Source organism: Felis catus, chromosome A2 (assembly GCF_018350175.1).
Source record: "Felis catus isolate Fca126 chromosome A2, F.catus_Fca126_mat1.0, whole genome shotgun sequence".
NCBI classification, from domain to species: domain Eukaryota; kingdom Metazoa; phylum Chordata; class Mammalia; order Carnivora; family Felidae; genus Felis; species Felis catus.
This window is the reverse complement of record NC_058369.1, coordinates 94,597,320-94,614,698: the sequence shown is the minus strand read 5'-3', so window position 1 is coordinate 94,614,698 and position 17,379 is coordinate 94,597,320. Positions and strand designations below refer to the sequence as shown.

The following is a 17,379-nucleotide window of genomic DNA, read 5'->3' as shown; positions in this document are numbered from 1 at the left end:
AGCATGAAGCCTACTTGGGGATTCTCTCTCTCTCTCCCTCTGCCCCTCTCCCCTCTTCATGCTCTCTCACTCTTCTCTAAAATAATAAAAAAAAATTATATTGGCATAATAATGTAAATGCCAAACTTCTGATCTTATCAAAATTATAATGGCCCTACACTGGAAGCATAAGATGATGGGAGAACGGCAAGACAGATGGGTTCACTTGTTGAAAATGGAATAATGAAAAAAAACCCCACTAAGTTCAGGTTTTCCACTGTAGGAGTCAATGGATGATGCCAAAAGGTGAATAACAAGAGGTGGTAATAAAAGAAAGTCTTACTAGATTTTCAGAGGAAAATCCACAAGGATCACCTAAAAGACTGGAAAGTAAAAACTGCTGTTTTTTATAGTAAACCATGAAACTAATTGACTCTTTATATGCATATGATGTATAACTCACATAAAAAACAGTCACATCAACAAAAATAATGATTCAAACCTGGAGTGGATTTCACCCCCTTTAACAAAGCACAAAACACATATTAGATTAAAACATTATATGATGTTAATTAAATATTCTTGAAATGCAAGAAATAATGGCAGCAACAACACCAACAAAATAAAATGAGGAGAAAATCCTAAGCGGTCATTATATTGCAATGTATTTATCAAATTACTGATCCTGAACACTAGTGAGAAGCTGCAGACACTTCATATTGAATGATATAAAATAATGTATATTTTCTCACTGAGAGATAAATTTGCTAATAATTTTTTCTTCAACTATTTCATGTTCTAATCAAACATAATGTGAAGGTAACTGGAATTATTGATCTTGGGTACCTTCATCAGATGGCAACTTTAGTACCTTAGCTGGAATGTTACTCTACTCTCTCTGAGTCGACCATTATTGTCAGTCTTATTACATCTAATGCATCAGTCTCCTGCCTCCGCCTGCCCCCCGAAACATGTTCAGTTTTTTCAAGATTATTGTTTTCTTAAGAAAAACTGAAGTAATTCCTGTGAGGAAAAAAAATCCAAAAAAGTAATATGCAAAATACGTTCTTTCCTTTTCAAAGGAATTCTCTTTTTATTTCTGTTCTTACTTTCCCTATCCTCTCCTTCCAACAGTAAAGTCTCTTTTTCAGTGTACTCTTTAAAAAATTAAAAAGCCCATAGACGTGAAGTGAGTTCTCATAAAAGCAGTCACATCTATAGAAAGGTACTCATAACTGTATGTTCTTGTGGATAACCAGGCTTTTACTATAGCAACAATTCGAGACCGCATACACTTCCATCTTAAATCGTGCAAATTAAAATACTAAACTATGATTAGGACTTCCTAATATGGATGGCAACGATATGAAATAAAACTAGAACACAGAGAAGAGAGGTATGATATCAACTGAAAAAATAAACTAAAATCCCAGCACCCAACATGACAGTGAAAAAACATAGTGGAAAATGACTCAAAAAGATCGGGATTCTTTGTGACATGAGAAAAAGCCATTAGGGTAAAAGACAGAAAAGAAGTTAATTGACTTTGTCCTACCAATTAGACAAAATGAGAAGTTTATAACGGAGCACTGATTGAAAGCAAGCTTGTTTCGTTTTCCTTTCTTTAGTTCATCCTTATGCTTCAGAATTCTTCTATCTTACACCGCCTGCATGTTCAGTCATCCACAATGTTTACATCTGTTCATGTTCGCTGCTCAGATCTGAATGACAACTCACCCCTCTTCGGAATATAAGATCACAGTATGACACTGCATAACCAGTTCTCCATACATGAAACTAAAACATTCTTGAAATTCTTCCATAAAGAAAAGTCCATGAGTCAAATTTGGTTTTCTTACTGTTTTCCCTAAAATACAAATGTGTTCCAGTCCCACAATACAGGAAGATCTGTGACAGCAACTTATTACCCAAATGGCACACAGACACTATCTAGCCTAAGATCACAGTCCTTGACAAGACTTCAGCCTCATTAAAAGCAACGGATATATATTTGTATCTCTAGAGCTCAAGGATAATCCCTGGAAGACAGTTCTTACATGTTGGAGGAGAAAAATGAATGAATGAATGAAGGAATGAAGGAACGAATGAATGAATGAATAAGTGAATGCTCATAACAAGTTGTGTTTCTCCTTCCAAAAATTATGCCAAATGAAATGAGTTCACATAACAGTTGCAAAAACTTGGTCAATCCTTTGCTATATAAAGTTTAAGCCACTTGGATTCACACTTCACACAGGAGATGGTATTATGTAGTCACTGGAAAGGGCATACATGGAGTATCTGACATCTTAGCATGAAGTTCCTCATCTGCAAAATGGAGAAACCTTCTACTTACTTCATGGTTTTGGTTGGGACAACATGAAATAACATACCTAAATTACGTTATTTCAATTGCCCTATATAGCGTACAGGTTAGGAACCCTTCCTACAGTATTTCTGATATGGATCCACCTACCCTCTATTTGAATACTTTTAGTGGTAAGACATTCATTACACTTTGAGACACTGAAGTTAACTTACGAGTAACACAAAACATTAGCAAATCTTTCCCAGGATTAAGCCAAGACTAGCCTCCCCAGAATTCTCATACTTGGCTTTCCTATCCTGTCTGGAATACACACATTACCTTTCTTCTACTCTCTAGCATGCCTAATCCTCCAGAACAAATCTTCCTGGCACCATAACTGGTGATATACATGGTTCACAGACCTCCTGCCATCCTAGGTGTATGCTCCTGTTTGCTTCCCTTCGCTGAGGCAAAGAAATTACTAGTCTTTTTCATATGAACTATTTTGAAGTTAACTTTCCTCCATCCTGTTTTTCGATATTAGCTTGGACTTGTTTATTGGTTTTTAACCAAAAACATTGTTTTGCTTATCCTACAGCAATTCAGACTAGTTTCTACTCATCATTTTGTCAGATTCTTTTGTCAGATTCTGTTTTGACCCCTGATTCCATCACCCCAAGTGTTAATTATGGCTCCCAGCTATGAAACCCACAAATAGGTCAAGCACATCATCACCATGTCTTCATCTGAGTCATTAATAAAAATTTCAAACAGAACAAGGTCAAAGAAAGTGCCCTCCAGCATACCCTCATAAACTTTTCTCCACCCCGATGTCAATTCATTAATCAATAGGCTTTGGGTGAAGTTGTTTATCCAGTAATAAACTGAAAGAATAATAATCTTCTAACATCTGGATTTCAATTTTATTCTAAGGATGTCATGAGTCCTTGCCACAAGCTTTACTGAAATCAGGAAATAACACTGCTACTTACTAAAAGGGAATGAAGATTATTAGACTTTAATGTCCAAAAATCTAGTTTTGAATTTCATTAATGCTCTATAGGGTGCTTACACCTCTATAGATTCAAGAGCTTAGTTCCCCACCACCTGTTAAAAACCACCTTCATTCTTGATTGTTCAAAGATTACACACAATAGTTCTATGAATACACCACCTGTGATTCTTTTCACATTCTAGATGCAATTTATCCAGGACTACATCATAAGCTTATTCTAGTGGATGTTCATGAGGTGTTTTTTGGGGAGAGGGGATTGGAAAGAGCACGGGAGTGAAGTGTCTTCTGTACACGAATGTATTACCTATGTTTGAAGATCCCCTGCTTTATGGCTTTTGGTGGAAGGGAAGGCCCAGCTGCTGTTGCAAAAGCCACTCTCTGAGGGGCGTATGCAGTCAAAACATGGACATGAGACCTAGTGTCACTTAACCAAACACAACCAACTCTAACTCAGCAGTAAGAGCTAACGACCCACAGAATCAGGGAGAATATCCATGCTGTTTTGTCATCGTCAGCAGAGGTAGTAACATCCAGTTGGTAATAATATCCAGTTACCCAGGACAGTCAGGACAGTGAAATAAGAGACCATGTCTGGAGTCAACATTCCTAGTAGCAACAGTCCCCTAGCATGGTTTTGGCTCTGGTCTGGCTATCCAGCTTCTCACTGCTCCTGCTGATTTTTAAATTCTTCCCAGCAGGTCTGTCAGCCACATGATAGCCTCTCAATAACTTTTCTGTTTAATTCAGCCAAAGAGAATTTCTGTTGCTTGCAAGAGAGAACTCTGACTGGTACATTTGTTCAGAGCAGCCAGATCCTTTAATTCCTCTGACACAACTAGGTGGTTTCTGACTATCCCATTGTCTGAGGCCCGCTCTCATTGCTATGGAGTCAGATTTGCTCTAAGTCTTCTGCTTGGAAGAATATTTGCTTTGAGAGAAAAAAAAAAGACTCTAGATGGAAACTGAAGATGGAATATAGATAAAGAAAAATAAAGAAAAAAAATTTCTTAATAAAGAAATATTTTGAAACATGAATTAGTAGTTCTGCTTTCTCTCAGTTGTCTGCCTTAACTGGTGAAACTATTATAATCTTTTGTTCTTCTTGCTTCAAATGTCACTCACTCATTCATATCAAAAACATTTGCTAAGTACCTATCACCAGACATGCTGCTAGGCACTGGAGAGGCAGCCCCTGCTCTGCTCTTGTGTTCAGTCTCAGATGAAACAGCTTTATCTGAGTTCATGAATAGTTTCCTTTCTTACTGGTGTTTTCTTTTCAGTATCCTTTCGTTGATAGTTCTTCATCATTATGACCCTTAATGGTAGAATGTCCCAGTATTCAGTCCATAAGATTCTCTTCCACTTTCTCTGCTCATTCATGCATATGGTGTTTTAATTACTGAGTATATACAACAAACTAACCCTAAACTTAATGGCTTAAAACAACAACCATCTTATCATTTCTCACAATTCTTGGGTTGCAAATTCAGAAAAGGCATAGCAGGGACAATCACCATGTGATACTTGTGAGCCTGGAATACGGCCCCCTCCCACTCCCCAAATGGCTTCTTCAATCACAGATCTGGCAGCCAGCAGCTAGGCTGGCTGGGCAAATGGCTTGGTTAGAGTCTTGTACCTAGAGCCTAACTTCACACTGTGTTTCAGGTTCTCAGTCTTCTTCCACACCATCCAGAGCCTCTGGCTCTCCATCTAGCCTCTTCAGCAGGACAACTGGAATTCTAACACGGCTGGTCAGTTTGCTCCAGAGCACAAAAGAGAAGCTGTCAGGACTACAACTGGCACAGTGTCACTTCCACCATATTGCTTTATTGGCTAGAGCAAGCCACAAGCCCAGTCTAGATTAAAGGGTAAGGATCGCACAAGGGTGTGAGTATACAAAGACATGGTTCACTAGGGAAACAGTCACCATACTCGGTGATCCCATACAATCACCTTGTCAAATAATATCTACAGCCCAGGCAACTTCCAAATTTCTACCCTGGATCTCTTTCCAAAATTCCAGACATGAGTCTGCCTTGTGACATGTTCACTTGCATATGCAATACACATGTCAACCTGTTTGAATGTGAGCTGTGTTCTTCCCCACACTGCTCCTTCTGCAGTCTGTCCCATCTTTCCTCACTGCAGCTCCACAATTAGAGTTGCTCAAGTCCAGATCCCTGGGGTCATTCCTGACTGCTCTTCATCTCTCAAATACCACATCAAATTCTATCGGCTCATCCTTGAAAACAGATCCTGAATCCAACCACTTGCCTCAAATATATGTGTGTTCCTCCTATATCTCCTTCAGATTTTGTCCCTAAATACTTCTCACCTTCTCAGCAAGCCCTCCCCTAAATACTCCCATTTAAAGTTGTACGTGCATGCACATGTGCACATGTATTTTATCTCAAAGGAAGCAGAAACATATTCAACTGCCCCAAGATAGTTTAATCTGGAAACCAGAACAGTGAGGGAGAGCTACAGTTTTTGAGAACAGATGTGGTTTAAAATCATGCAAATTAAAGCATTCCTCATAGATTTAGAAATCAAAATGTATGAGGTAGAGAAACCAAATAATGAGGTAAATTGTGTGGCAGGGGGGAAAGACAGAACGTAACTCTCAGCTGCCGTTCCCATATTTGAACATCACCCACATCTCAGACCATCATATAAAAATGTGAAGATGGTTCTTTATCCTAACGCCAGCTATCTACAAGATGAGATGGAATAACAAGGGTGTTGGCACAGAAGCCTTAGCTTTTACCCTTATAACTTACCTGAGTGATTTTACTTGAAAGTCTCTAAGCATTATTTTTCCTCATCAATAAAAAACTGGGTAACAAAAAGCCAAAACTGAGTAGTAACAATATGTGATTTAAGTATCTTAAAGGGCTAAAGATGGAATCTCATAGAATAACATGTATAAGCGAGTATTTTGTAGAATAAAAGTACTATAAGAATAACTTATGTGAATTTTGATGATACATCAATCACTTTACATAATTTTTGGAGACAGCTTTTTTCATGTGTAATATAGATTGTTTTTACATAATGTTACACATTAGTTTTGAGTATTTTACTAGTTTTACAGCAAAGCAAAAAAATAAAGTGATTGTTCCAATGAATATAATGTTTGTTGCTTTTCTTCTTATATATAATAAATATGCAATGAAGAGTTCTGCTACACACACTTTGATCTCATGTTATAAAAACCACAACAGAACAGTTATGCACTTTAATAGTAATATATATTTACATGATCACATGTATTATTAGTATTCATATTTCCACTGATGGAATCTGTTTTAAAATGTTCAGCATGGGGGTGCCTGGGTGGCTCAGTCGGTTGAGCGTCTGACTTCAGCTCAGGTCATGATCTTGCGGTTTTTGAGTTTGAGCCCTGTGTGGGGCTCTGTGCTGATAGCTCAGAGCCTGGAGCCTACTTCGGATTCTGTGTCTCCTTCTCTCTCTCTGCCCCTCCCCAACTTGTGCTCTGTCTCTCAAAAATAAATAAATGTAAAAAAATTTTGTTAATAAAAAAAATAAAATTTTCAGCATAGTGTTAAATAGGTTAATGTGGCACTTGTATTTGGGAAAGCAGGGAAGGAAGGAAGGAAGGAAGGAAGGAAGGAAGGAAGGAAGGAAGGAAGGAAGGAAGGAAGGAAGGAAGGAAAAGAAAGAAAGAAAGAAAGAAAGAAAGAAAGAAAGAAAGAAAGAAAGAAAGAAAGAAAGAAAGAAAGAAACAGGGAGGGAGGAAGGGAGGAAGATGGGAGGGAAGGAGGGACAGACCGTAGTTGCTTAACTTTCTTTTTAAGTAGAAAAAAAATGTTTGCACTTTCACTATTTTCTATAGTAATTCTCTTCCAACCTTCTAATGCATGTAGGAAGAAAGAGAGCTATAACAATGTCTTACACCACTGTATAATAAGATATATTTTTCAAGCTAACTGAGTCATTCCTTGGTGAAAATGCTCTTTCACATTTGACAACAATGACATGAAGGCAGTACTCAAAACAGCACACATTACCAGGGCCCATGTGCTACTTGACTGAGACATGGGCAAATTGAGCAGCATGTTTCCCAGGATGTTTCCAACCTTGCAGCTCACAGATTATATCTACACATTTTGAAAGTGTATAAGAATCTAAATTTTGGACATTTTAGGAGCTTTCTACAGTACATAAGAGACAGCCTACACCAGCAATATCTTACTATCCACTTAACAGTTTTCATAATGACCTCCAAAGTCATTTCTTCCAGTATTCTTTCACATCACTAACAGCTCATCATTTATTCCGTTATTCTGGCCCCCTCGCCAGGCTTTTGTGTAACCTAGAATGTCATTCATGGGAATAACACAAAGTAGCTAGGCTGTGAGTTCTCTTTTAAAGCAAAGAACAGAAATACATGTACACAGTTTGTACACTATCATAAATAAGAATCTTCCACTTCGTGGAACTCAAATTACATAGGAATCTTAAAAAAAAAACCTTGAACACTTAACTAAAATCCAAAGAAAAAATCCAATAGTACCTAGTTAATCTTAAATAATTTTTCCTTTGTTTCATATCTAGGGTTTCAATGGTCATAGTATATGGATTTTTCTTACACAGTTTAACTTCCTCATTTCTCTTCCTCAAAAAAAAAAGGTACTATTAATTACATGGAAGTATAAAATCAACACTTTTTAGAAAAACAACTTTGAAGTTAACAATTTTTAAATACGGTAATATTACTAAGTTTAGGAAAGTATACATTAAAATGTTTGGTATTGATTTTAGGGCTTGCTAAATAACAAGGTTCTGTGTGTGTGTGTGTGTGTGTGTGTGTGTGTGTGCGCACGCGCACAAGTGTTTTAAGGGCAATACTATAATTTATAAGTTTGCTTTTTAAACTATTTTTTAATGTTTATTTATTTATTTTTTGAGAGAGAGACAGAGAGAGACAGAGAGAGAGAGAGAGCTGGGGAGGAGCAGAGAGAGAGGGAGAAAAAGAAATGCCAAGCAGGCTTTGCACTGTGAACATAGAACCCAATATGGGACTTGAACCCACAACTGTGAGATCATGACCTGAGTCAAAACCAAGAGTCAGACGCTTAACCAACTAAGCCACCCAGGCACCCCTGTAAGTTTGTTTTATGGAAACTTAAAACATTTCATAATTAAAATAAAATCTTAAATAACTAGCCTTTGACCAGTCCATAAAGGTCATTTAAACAACAAAGCAGTTTATCTGTATATTTAGGATTTAACTGCCCTCAGGATCTTAAGAGCAGGATAAGGGAGGGTGGTGGAAAGAAAAAGAAAATTTCTTCTTTTCCTCCTCTGACCAAAAGCTCAATCTAAGTAAAGTTGTACAAATAAATAGGAGATACAACATTACAATTGGGAATCAGAATAATATGGGTCTGAGTCTGTTTTACATGCATGCTACAAGATCCTGGAAAAGTACCTAATCTCCCTAATCCTTAGTTTTCTCCTTTGTAAAGTGCTGATATTCATAGTTCCATGAGGCTGTTGAGAATATAAAAATGATAATGAGTGTAAAACCCCCAGCACAATGCTTGGCCTAGAACTCAATAAATTTTAGTTGCTGATTTTTGGTATTGTGGTCTAATTGTCTGAAATATTCTTTCACCTCCCTTTCTGATCTATCACTCATCATTCCAGGCCCTCAGTGCCCTCCTGTTTCCTAGCCTACATCCCTCACCTAGATCTGCTCTAATTCCCAAGGCATTTCATGTTTTGAAATTACTATTGCCTTTCTACTGCTATGAAACACACCAGAAAAGAGCAGAATTTATTTCTGCTAGATACTGTGAGGAAAGCAATCTGATTAATCCATTAAAATATGTACTAGCTTTAATCTTCCTTGAGATATCAGTATGTGTATAAACAATAACCAACAACAGCAACAAAAACAGTATAAAAAATAAAACCCGTAGGAAATATTCAAGGGAGTTATTTTTATACTGGATACTTGCCACATAGTCAGACCAAAGCTGCCAAGGAATCAACATCTCCTCCACTCTAATTGGGAAGACTCCTGTAAGATATTTCTACAGCCTGGAGCTCTTCCCCACCCCTACCCCAAGTCTGATTTCAGAGATCCATTGAAACATTCTACTTAAAATAAACAAAGCCCAAACAAACTTCAGCTGTAGCAACAAAAAGTACTTCACCCAAGAAAGCCAAAGGATAGGAGATGAAAGCAGAAAAAGACAAAGAAAGGAAAGGAAGAAGGCAAAGGACAATGGGGAAGTGAGGAAATGGTGGAGTGGGGAACCAAGCAGAGGCAAGGCAGGGCAGTCCTAAACCATAAATGACACATACTTGCCCTATTCTCTGAAAGTGAACAGGTTAAGCTTATCTCCCCCAGAGAAGTCAGGAAGAAAAATGTTGCTTGAAAAGTACCGTATATGTCCACACTATACTATGTGGTTGATTGACCAGGGATGCTCCAAAAGAATTGGGACCAGGGAAAATTTCCCTCACGCAAAGAAGAGTGATTGTTTAAAAGTCAGTCTTAATCAGTTAGCAAATACTGCAGGACATGTTTAAAAGCCAGCCTTAATCAATTAGCAAATATTTCAGGACAGTGAATTTCTTTCAGGTGGTAATGTCCACAGAATAGAAAATCATCAAATGACATGTGATCTGAAACACACATTTTTAGCCTCACAAATATATTTAGTTTTCTTTTAAGATTTGGAGGACATATTTTCATATTATTTCTGTTAGTTTCTCTATTAATGTAAATGATTTTGGAGGCAAAACTACTTTTATTCCTTTTAGCTTAATTATCTAATTTTGGAGGAGGGAATAAGTACATTTTTGAAATCTATTTTCCATAAAATATAAAAGTTAGTCAAGTATACTAAGAAAAATCTAGATTTAATTGCAATATTGCAACTAGGCCTACTGGAAAACAGGAACAAAAATTCCAATTCTAAACCAACTGAATATGTTATTGACTCCAAAATCACTGATTAAACAAAAGAAATTATATTTGCATTGATGTGTGAATCTGCATCCATTCTTGGTAGCATGTAATATATTCAACTGCTCAGCTTTAGCCGTCCTTGTAGTCGCATTACCATATTATTCAAATGTATCTATCATTTATATGTAAATAGAGAAGAGAAATGGCTTCTTCATAAGACAACAATTTTCAAATGATAAACAGACACAGGCAGACATTAGCAAGATAAAAATGCTGCAAATATGCATTCTATTATATATTTTAAAAAAAGGAAACTATTTCAAATTTTTAAAAAAGTAGTGTGGTAATTACAAAATGGGATACTAATACATTCACAATACCAACAGCTACTCTTCTCAATAAAAGTCTCCACCGATGTCATTTGTATCTTATAAATTACATGTTCTCAGATCCATCTGTGAAAATTGGGATGTTAATTATCATGGTTACATTTCATGATTCCACAGTTAAATGCTGAAGTGGTGCTACATAAATACCATATGTTTTTCTAAGAGAAATGGAGAAAGATTAATTATGAGTTCAAGTCCAAGTCTTCCAGCAGTAATACTCTCAGCACAATAAGATCATTACATTGTGTGCTATGCAAATTGGAAGTTTTAATTAATAGCTGAAATACCAACTGAGGGGGAAAACTATGAAGTCTAAATTGTAAGTACCAGGCTTTCCTCCATGAAAACAACAACAATAAAAAAAACCACAACCTTAATAAGGATGCTTCTGAGAAACCAGGTTATAAGTCCAAAGGAAAAATAAATTGTCTGTGAACTTCCTTTGATGGAATGATCACCACTGTGCTGTTTAATCCTATTTGATAAACCAAAAAATTACAGCACATCAAAGTAACAACAGGTTATAAAGAGATAATATATCCATTATATATTTATGCTTATAAATATATATCTATATCTATAAATAATATATCTTAACATTTTTCTGGATTTTTCAAAACTATGCAAAGTTACTGGATGAAATACTCACTTCAGTATATAGCAACCTAAATAAGAAACTCTATGATAATATTACAAGAATTTTATTTATATTTGTAAAATCTGAATTCTTATTTTACTCACCACATATTCAAACACAAGTGTCAGCGTCTCCTTGGTGTGGATGATGTCATGAAGCAGCACTATGTTAGCATGTTTTAGTCCTTTTAACAGAGAGGCTGTAAAACAAAATAGAAAAAGAGACAATGCGTAACAATCAACTGATATATTTCATCATCATTTTTCCATATCAGTATCTATTTTTCCATTTTCCAAGCCGAAAACTATTCAGAATCAAGGACAGAGGAACAGGGTTTTCATTTAGATGAAGATCCCCCAATTATTTCACTTGTTATTTGTTAATAACCTCTAGGTAGAGTCCACTATAAGCAGAGGACATACTTGGTATGATTTCAATTGTTTGAAATTTGTTAAGGTTTGTTTTATTATAAGGATATGCTTGATCTTGGTATACATGCCAGATGTATAGAGAATATATATTCTGCTGAACTTGGGTGGAAAGTTCTATAAATGCCAATTAGATTCTGTTGGTTGATCGTGTCCTTGAATTCTTCTATACACTTGCTATTTTCTGCATAATGGTTCTATTAGTGACTAAGAGAATTGTAATTGGGGATTTGTCAATTTCTCATTTGAATTCTGCCAGTTTTTGCTTTGTGTATTTTGAAGCTCTGGTGTTTACTAGATACACATTTGGAATTGCTATGTTTTCTTTGTGAACTGGCTCCTATATCCACATATAATGTCTCTCTTTGTCTTTGGTAATTTTCTTACCTCTGGGCCTGTTTTGTCAGATATTAATATAACCACTTCAGCTTACTTTTGATGGTGTATCTGTTTACATCTTTTAACCTACCAAAATCATTATATTTGAATATGTGAGTGTTTTATAGACAACATATCATTAGGCCATGTGTTTTTTAAATCCATTCTGTCATGGGGTGCCTGAGTGGCTCAGTTGGTTAAGTATCTGACTTCAGCTGAGGTCATGATTTTGCAGTCTGTGAGTTCAAGCCCCATGTCGGGCTCTGTGCTGACAGCTCAGAGCCTGGAGCCTGCTTAAGATTCTGTGTCACCCACCCTCTCTCTCTGCTCCTCCCCCACTCATGCTGTTTCTGACTCTCAAAAATAAATAAATGTTAAAAAAAATTTAAATCCATTTTGCCAATCTCGTTTAAGTGATATTTAGGCCATTTATATCTAATGTAAATATTAGTATGCTGGGTCACCTGACATTTGAATCTATTTTCCCTTGGACATCATGTAATTTACACTTCATTTCCAATTTGACTTTTCTTCTATATTTCCTGGGAGTTCAATTAACTTACTTCATTTCATTTTGGTTTTTGTACATTTTTCTTCTGAGCTTTTATATTACCAATTCAAGGTGGGATTTTTAGGTTTCATACACCCAAGAGCCTGAATGAGAAAATTTAATTTAGATTACCATATTGTGTACAGTTTTCTTTAATTTATGGCTTTTTTTATTTGAGAGAGAGAGAGAGAGAGAGCACGAGCACATGAGTGGGGGAAAGGGGCAGAGGGAGGGAGGGAGAGGGAGAGGGAGAGAGAATCTTAAGCAGGCTCAGCGTGGAGCTCAATGCAGAGCCCATAATCCCAAAACCCTAAGATCATGACTTGAGCCAAAATCAAGAGTTGGACAGTTAACCAACTGACTTGCCCAAGAGCCCCTATGGTTGTTTTTTGAAAAGCATTTTTATGAGCTGAAATGCATTGTTTTATATTTTCTGAGTTTTTACAGCAGTTTTATACAGATGTATTTGATCTATTTCTATTCATCCAAAGTGCTGTGCTCTTAGTTTGAGAGTCCTCTCTTCTCTCTGCTATGTAGTTATTACGGATGGTACAGGTGGGAGAAAGGGACAGAGTTTGGGGTGTTTTGTTTCTTTTTCATTTCTATAGGATCCTTAATTTCTCCCTTGTCTTTCCTTCTTTACTTTCACTGCCATGTCTTCAAGGGGTACTACCCTTTTGCTATATATCTGAATCTCTCCCACAGGCAATACTTTCCAATGCCTGCAAGTTCCAATCCTATTCAGTTTTGATCTTTTCTATAGTCATTGCTGTGAACTACATGGAGACCCAGTTTTCTCTTTCCAGACTGATTCTGTCTGTGCTTTTCATCTCAGCTCTCCACATCCCTCTATTCTTTTTCACAGTCTCTTAAACCTGTCTAAAGCTTCCCTTGTCCCATTCTGCAACCACAGACTTGTGGCATCTCCTAATGTTTTTTTTTTTTAATTTTTTTAAGGTTTTATTTATTTTTGAGACAGAGAGAGACAGAGCATGAACAGGGGAGGGGCAGAGAGAGAGGGAGACACAGAATCCGAAGCAGGCTCCAGGCTCTGAGCCATCAGCCCAGAGCCCGACGCGGGGCTCGAACTCACGGACCGCGAGATCGTGACCTGAGCTGAAGTCGGACGCTCAACCGACTGAGCCACCCAGGCGCCCCTCTCCTAATGTTTTTAAAGATGTGGGTCATGTGCACTTTTATTTGGTCTCTCTGTTGGATTTATAACTTTTGGAGAAGTGGGAGTGGAAGGATTCAAGACTAGGCAGCCACCATTCACTGTCCTCTAAACTTCATGTCCAAGATGAAAGCCTGATACATAGTAGCAACTCAATAAATTTACTGATTGTCATTCATTTAGGTTCCCCAGTGGGGACACACACACACACACACACACACACACACACACACTTTGAATATTCCTTGAAAGAGTCTGCTACCATCTGGCAGCTCCTCCTCCTTCGATTTATCTTCCTTTTACTATACGACCAGCACTAGTCCCAGATCTCAGTCTATTAACAGATAACACTCATTTTTTTTCTTTCTTTTTTTTTTTTTTTTTTTTTTTTTTTGGTAACACTCATTTTCAACACAAGGCCCTTTGATATCTACCCTTCCAAAAATTCAGAGAAGACTGGCTAACACTGTTGTCAATTTCAAGATCTGGGCAAGGAATAGCTGATTCTACCTCTTAAATTCCATTCCTTCCTCCACACAAGGCTCCTCTTTTTTTTTTTTTTTTAATTAAAAAAGGGAATGAGAAAACTCCACTCCCCCCATAATCAGACTCACTGCAACACTGCTTACCACAAATAAATGAATACCTTTCGATTTCCCTTTTTATAAATAATACCACAAAGGACATAACCAGGTTATATATATATATATATATATATATATATATATATATATATACACACATATATATATACACACACACACACACATATATATATATATATATATATTCCTTTAGAATTATCTCCCTATAATGAATCATGAAAAATGGAACTGCAGAGTAAAAAGACATGAAATATTTACAAGACATTACTTATTAATTAAATAATAAGTGGATTTAGTCTCACATCTTTCAAACCCTGTTAAGAATAAAAGAACCATGGAAGACAGGAAAAAAAATATGCACGTAATAATGCACCATGGAAGTAACCAATCTTATCAAATAATCAAAACCCCTATTAAGTAGGTATATGAGAATTTTATATACTATAAGCACAAGTATTAATTTAAGGATAAACTCTTTTTCATCCCTCAGTAAGACCAGAAATAAACAGAATTATTTCCCCCTAGATCAGTGACCATTCGAGAACGATACTCAAAGAACAGGAGTTTCCCTCTATCATTATTTATTTTAATTAATCTTCAATTTTTGTTTTTGGTATACAAACTGAAGAGAAAAACAAAAAAAAAATATTTTGCATGTGTTCTGTCAAGAACTTGTAATCATTCATTTATTCATCAAGAATTTATTAAGAACCTAGTTCCTGACACTGGTGGCCCCTGGATAAATTCTTGATACCCAATAATACTGCAAAACCACATCTTTTAAAAAAGATTTCTAACACTAAGCATAAATCCTAATTTAAACCTTGGACTTTGGGTGATAATGACATGTTAGTGTAGGTTCATCAGATGTAATGAATGTACCGTTCTGGTGAGAGATGTTGATATCAGGGGAGGCATAGGGGAAGCAGTGGGGAAGAGGTAAGTGGTGGTGGGCAGGAGTTATATGAGAACTCTCTGCACTTGCCATTCAATTTTGCTGTGAACCTAAACCTGTATTAAAAAAAATAAAGTCTAGGGGCACCTGGGTGGTTCAGTCGGTTAAGCATCTGACTTCAGCTCAAGCCATGGACTCTGGTCATGATCTCATAGTCTGTTGAGTTCAAGCCCTGCATCAGGCTCTGTGCTTACAGCTTAGAACCTAGAGCCTGCTTCAGATTTCTGTGTATTCCTCTATCTCCACTCCTCCCCTGCTCACACTCTGTCTCTGTCACTCTCTCTCAAAAACTAAAATTAAAATTAAAAAAAATTTTTAAATGAATAAAGTCTATTGGGGTACCTGGGTGGCTCAGTTGGTTAAGTGTTTGACTCTTGGTTTAGGCTCAGGTCATGATCTTACGGCTCATGAGTTGTATCCCCACATCTGGTTCTGCACTGACAGTGCAGAGCCTGCTTAGGATTCTCTCTCCAAATCTCCCTGCCCCTCCCTTGCTCAGGCTCTATTTCTCTCTCTCTCTCTTTATCTCTCTCTCTCTCTCTCTCTCAAAATAAATAAATAAACATTAAAAAAATAATAAAGTCTATTAAAAAATAAAAATAAAGAGATGTACCCATGTTCTAACATACTTAAAAAAAGCAAGACTGGAGTATTTACTATTTTATTCAGAAGAAAAATGATATTTTAGAGATGCAATTACCATACAAAACGGGCTGCAGTAGGCATCTCCCTGAATGGCAGAGAAGGCATACAGACCAAGTTCTAGGATGACCTCAATGAATGTGAGCAGTTATGAGAGCTATTGTTATCGCTATGAATTTCTATAGATTTCTCCATGCAAAACTGTTTCAGGACCATATAATACATCGTTAATCCCAAGATAAACTTGAATAACCATATATTTGGTCCAAAGAAGGCCATTTAGAAAGAGAATTAACTCGTGTGGCTGGTTCCAACACTGGAAGACAACAAGAGGTGTGTTCCCTCTGAAATTGGGTTAGTAGCAGCAGCATGTAGACCAAGACCAGAGAAGTCCAAGCTGCCATGGAAAGACCTTCTTCCTCTCACATGTGTCCACCATGGGCAGGTTAGCTTTACACGCTAAAAACCTTGGGGCGCCTGGGTGGCTTAGTCGGTTAAGTGTACTACTCTTGATATTGGCTCAGGTCATGATCCCAGGATCATGGGATCATGCCCCAAGACCGGCTATGCAGTGAGCATGGAGCCTGCTTGGGGTTCTCTCTCTCCCTCTCTCTCTTCCTCTCCCTAGCTCGTGCGTGTGCTTGCATACACTCTCTCTCCCTCATAATAAACACTGAAAATAAACCTTATAGAAATAACATCTACAAATTTATTCTACCTGAGTTTTGTAAATTAGCACACCTGAGAAAATAATTACAACAATAAAATCACAGTACACGAACAGTGAAGGAACAACCATTATATAGACTTACGATAGTTTTGTATTATTAATTTCAGTAATTTATAATCTTTAATTATTCAACTAGCTCATCAGCCTTTAACAATTAAAACTTTATTAAATAGCTAGCTTTCAGATATTAATCTGGGGGCCAATTTCACATTTGCTCATTTTAAAAAGGATACTTGCCCCTGCACTAGTCCTCTGAGGCTGATTGATCCTCAGAGATCAATATTTCAAACCACAAGAGGGTATTTGAAAATGATGGTCAGATATGGCACTTCATACCTATCCAGTGCAGAATGCATACATGTGAAATGAATCAAGGACTTAAAGAAAACATGTTGCCTGAAAGGAACCTGGCTTTGTGAGGCAAGTTTTGTAAATACATCATACAATAGGATCTGTACAACCTTGTCCAATTTCATTTTTCAACTTACCCTCTTAGCCTGTCAAATTCAGTAATGATCCATCCTTATCAGCAACAACTCCAGAAAGGTACTGAAATTTCCACTAAATTAAGAATCCCATGCCTTGAGGATTCTTTGCCTTAGGATTTTTTTTTAACCACCCCTCCATGCCCCTCCACCATATT

General features: G+C 36.9%; 1 protein-coding gene across 9 annotated transcripts in view; it reads right to left on the bottom strand.

Annotated features, from left to right (window-relative positions):
• Positions 1-17,379, bottom strand: part of CDK14 (cyclin dependent kinase 14) — a 674,504-nt gene that overhangs the window by 391,449 nt on the left and 265,676 nt on the right. For all 9 annotated transcript variants that reach the window (XM_045053225.1, XM_045053222.1, XM_045053223.1 and 6 more), the window contains one exon: positions 11,379-11,473. In XM_045053225.1, the coding sequence (XP_044909160.1) occupies positions 11,379-11,473 (95 nt within the window). The remainder of the gene's footprint in view (positions 1-11,378; positions 11,474-17,379) is intronic.